This window comes from Dinoponera quadriceps, unplaced genomic scaffold (assembly GCF_001313825.1).
Source record: "Dinoponera quadriceps isolate SergipeBrazil2010 unplaced genomic scaffold, ASM131382v1 scaffold6509, whole genome shotgun sequence".
NCBI classification, from domain to species: domain Eukaryota; kingdom Metazoa; phylum Arthropoda; class Insecta; order Hymenoptera; family Formicidae; genus Dinoponera; species Dinoponera quadriceps.
In genome coordinates this window covers 1-4,358 of record NW_014560381.1, presented here as the reverse complement: position 1 = coordinate 4,358, position 4,358 = coordinate 1, and the positions used below count along the sequence as shown (strand labels likewise).

Genomic DNA, 4,358 nt, shown 5'->3' with positions numbered 1-4,358 from the left:
CATAGAAACGTGTTTGCAATTTGATCACATTTTATTTAGTGCTTATCACGATTATTACAATGTAACATAGGAAACGAAAAAGACTTACTTACTAATTATTGGAAGGAATACATATAGAAATGCTTTATGCATAATTATAATGCTTTATGCATAATTATAAAGTAACATAAAAATTCTAAAATTGTTATTATACATCAAAAATCATCTTTTATGCACTTTCACTTGGTATTCATTCTGTATCAAAAAGTGTTATAATTGATTGACCGCAGTTTAGATATTGTAATGTTTTCCATATACCAACTGCTCCGGATCGAGTTACTGAAATTAAAATAAAAGTCGAATGTTAACATTTCAGATAGAATTCAGATAGAACAAATTCAGATAGAACATATATGCTGTTTATTAATATCATATATATGGAATTTTAAGTTGTGTTAGTTTAGTTTTTGTGGAAAGATAAAATGCATTAACTTGTAAACACATGACAATTAATTAATTTTTAATATAATATACATTTCTTCACACATTCGAAATCCGTATAATCATTTATTTTAATTATGGTCTTCGATAATATAAAATTAATGTGGAGTGTATCTCAAGCGAGTAGAAGTAGTAAATAGATGTTAAATAATATAATCGGTTACCTTCATTATCGCATTTGTAATATATTTGAAATGCTTGTTGTAATCTGACTGGGTCAGAAATGAGCATTCGTAATTTCCGTGCACCTCCTTCGCGAGTGTATGCACCAGCTGTATTCAGAAACTAAAAATTTTATGATTAATATCCTCTTAATATTTAGATTTGCAATCTGCAAAGTGACTTTGTAGAATACATCGAGACAAATTGATTCTTCACAATTTTAAAATTTATAATTCGAAAGTGCTGTACAAACAGTATTTTTATTGTTATCTTGTTTTACTTAAAATTAAAAATTTCTACAGATTTTTGGCCCTATCTAGACAATAAATCGATCATCATTTACAAAAGAAATTTACTTGGCTTGGCTTCGGGGATAGTGATATATTTCTCGTGAAAAGTATAAAACAAATTTACGATGTAGACGGCACTAATCTAGAAGTCAAATCGAATATTTTTTGTACGTCGTGGACGCTTCGCATTTAAAGGCTTATTTTTGCAATTATGCACAATGATTGTGATTACTTGATGAATAATTTGTTTGCACTGAATATGTTGAAGTTAAATTAAATTCAAAAATTGAATCGGAATTCTTAACTAACTGAACATACTTACTTCACCATCCTTGATCGCCGCGCATAACATCAGATCGATTCGGACTTCAACTGAAAAGAAAAAAGAGGAAAATTTAGTTTTAGACAGACATTAACATAATATTATTTCCAACAAACTATTTCATGCTTCTCTGTAAGAAAATTATTCTTACAAGGCAGAATAATATTATTTTTCATATCATTTCTTCCGTAATTATTATACTCACTGGGCACACCAAACATCTGGGCACATTCCACATAGTGTTGTCTCCATCTTCGTGCATGTTCGTTGTGTGCGTAAACCACTCCCTAAAATATATGAGAATTAATTACTCTAAAATACCTAAAAATTGTTTCGTTTCGAAACGTTATCAAACATTGCAAATTCGCAACTTGTAAGAAATAGTAAACTATAGGAAATAAGTTGTCTTACACTTCAAAGAGAAAATATTATATAAACATGTGATTATTAAAAACAGGATCTATTACATTACGACTTAAGTACAAAATCAGATTTCGTGTTATCTCGGATACTTTTAAATATCTATTTACAGCTATATTTGAAACAGTGAAATGTGAAACATGAAATCATACATCACGACAGATTTAAATAATGTAGAAACAAATCCTGTAATTTAGTATAGAAAAATCGAAATAGCGAAAGTATAAACTTTTGATACGTAGCTTGAGTAGACTTTTTATACAGTACTCACCGTAGCGATCAGCACAATCAAAATTACGACGATCTTCATAATGGTCTTCTCAGTTTTCTCGCTTGTCTCAGATAATGTAGTGTATTTTATGGAAGGTGCCACCTCGCTTTTATAGCAAATTGTTAGTCACGCAAACATCACTATGTAGCATTAAAAATTGTATAATACGTTCTATTTTACTTGATTTACATTAAGGCTGATTTACATTATGTATTCTGTGAACTTGATTTACATTAAGGCAACTCTGCGAATGTTGCACAATAATGATGAAATAGCGGAAAGGAGTGAACTATGATAATTTTTTTTTCAGGTAGCTCATAAATTGCGCATCGTGTGTATTCATGAATCGTATGCACGGCAAGCTGGCCATATGGCAGGCGGTTTGAAAAATATGCTTAGAATCATAAAAAAATTGACTATCAAGAATAGCATGGAATTTTTGAGATCATGAATAAGAACACAATATTCAGAAATTCAAAATGGCGGATTCGATATGGCGTACCAAAATGCAAGGTGACTCGGATAAAATTCGGGGATATTTAAAGTCGCTGATCACAAATTTGAACTCAAAATTTGTAATTGGCGACTAATAATCCTCGAGAGTGAGTTTTATCGACACTTAATCGACACTTTAGACGTTATGAAAGCGAGGAAGAGAGATCTTTTGGATCGAATACTTCGGATTGTTTCGTTCGTACTGTTTCGAATGCTCTCTCTTGTATTAAAAAATGTCAAGGGCTCTTCCTTGCAGAGCAAGGGGCCATTATTGGCCCTGCTAATTGCAGACACCATTTCTCCGCAAATCAACGCTCGCCGTCTAAGTCGCAGCTTACGTAAGTTTTGGGTTGGCAACAAAATGATTGCGGATTTTGTCGATAGATGGTTATGGCACAATTCGCAATCACTTAGTTGCCAACCCAATAATTGGTTTCGGGCCCCCCTCCATATAAAATACGTAGCAGTTGTATTGGTAATATAAAGGAAACATACCACCAAATAATATTCTTATTACATTTTATTGAATTTCGAGTTTTTATAGTCAATGGTAATTTTTTTTTTTACGACGAGTATACACGTCAACCGCACCGCAATAGAGATTTGGTCGGACGTGTATATACGTCGAACGTACTTAACAGGTTAAGGCTCTTAGATATTAAATTAATAAGATGCAATTTTGTGCAATAAGAGTGCAAGAATATTAGTTACGAACCTTAATTAAGAAAAAATTTTTAAGATAGTAATATTTTTAAGGAAAATTTTCTGACAAGGACTGAGGCGTCGCGAATGTGAGAAAAACATTATTATTTAATTAACAAAATATAATTTTTAGCCCATAAGAATATTATTGGGATAGTTTTGCGAATAAGAATTTTTAAGTGTTTTTGCAAAATAATTTTCTAAAAATTTCTCAAAATTTTTTTCCTTTCCTGTTATAACTTTCCTCGTTTGATATATTTTCAAGCTGTTAATTTAATGTTTTCTTTATTGAAGTTCATTCAAATGCTTAAATGGTTGCTAAAATCATTCATTAGACACAGAAACGTGTTTGCAATTTGATCATATTTTATTCAATGCTTAGTACGATGATTACAATGTAACAGAGGAAACGAAAAAAAAGGTACTTACTAATAATTGGAAGGAATACATATAGAAATGTTTTATGCATAATCGTAATGCTTTATGCTTAATTATAAAATAATATAATAATTCTAAAATTATTATTATACGTTAAAAAATCATCTTTCATGTACTTTCACTTGGTATTTATTCTGCATCAATAAGTGCTACACTTGATTGAGCGCAGTTTAGATATTGCATTGTTTTCCATATACCAACTGCTCCGGATCGAGTTACTGTAATTAAAATAAAAAGCGAATGATAACATTTCAGATAGAATTCAGTTAGAACAAATTCAGATAGAACATATATGCTGTTTATTAATATCATATATATGGAATTTTAAGTTGCGTCAGTTTAGTTTTTGTGGAAAGATAAAATGAATTACCTTGTAAACACATGAAAGTTAATTAATTTGTAATATAATAAACATTTCTTCACACATTCAAAATCTGTATAATTATATTTTGTAATTATGGTCTTTGATAATATAGAATTAATGTGGAGTGTATCTCAAGAAATTGGAAGTAGTAAATAAACGTCAAATAATAAAATCGGTTACCTTCATTATCGCATTCGTAAAATATTTGAGTTGCTTGTTGCAATTTGACTGGGTCGGAAATGAACATTGGTAATTTCCGTAAAATTGCTCTCGGACTGTATGCGCCATTTGTATACAGAATCTAAAAATATTGTGATTAATATCCTCTTAATATTTAGATTTGCAATCTGCAAATTGACTTTGTGGAATACATCGAGACAAATTGATTCTTCACAATTTTAAAATTTATAATTC

At 30.2% G+C, this 4,358-nt stretch overlaps 1 protein-coding gene across 1 annotated transcript in view; it reads right to left on the bottom strand.

Annotated features, from left to right (window-relative positions):
* The window catches only part of LOC106750822, a gene marked incomplete at its 3' end in the record, with an annotated part of 3,357 nt that extends 1,347 nt beyond the window's left edge, over nt 1–2,010 (bottom strand). Inside the window, exons 1-4 of the mRNA XM_014631421.1 lie at nt 1,946–2,010; nt 1,460–1,541; nt 1,255–1,304; nt 645–765 (exon numbers count right to left, since the gene is read on the bottom strand). Coding sequence (XP_014486907.1) covers nt 645–765; nt 1,255–1,304; nt 1,460–1,541; nt 1,946–1,984 — 292 coding nt within the window. The remainder of the gene's footprint in view (nt 1–644; nt 766–1,254; nt 1,305–1,459; nt 1,542–1,945) is intronic.
* Between the last annotated feature and the right edge of the window lie 2,348 nt (nt 2,011–4,358).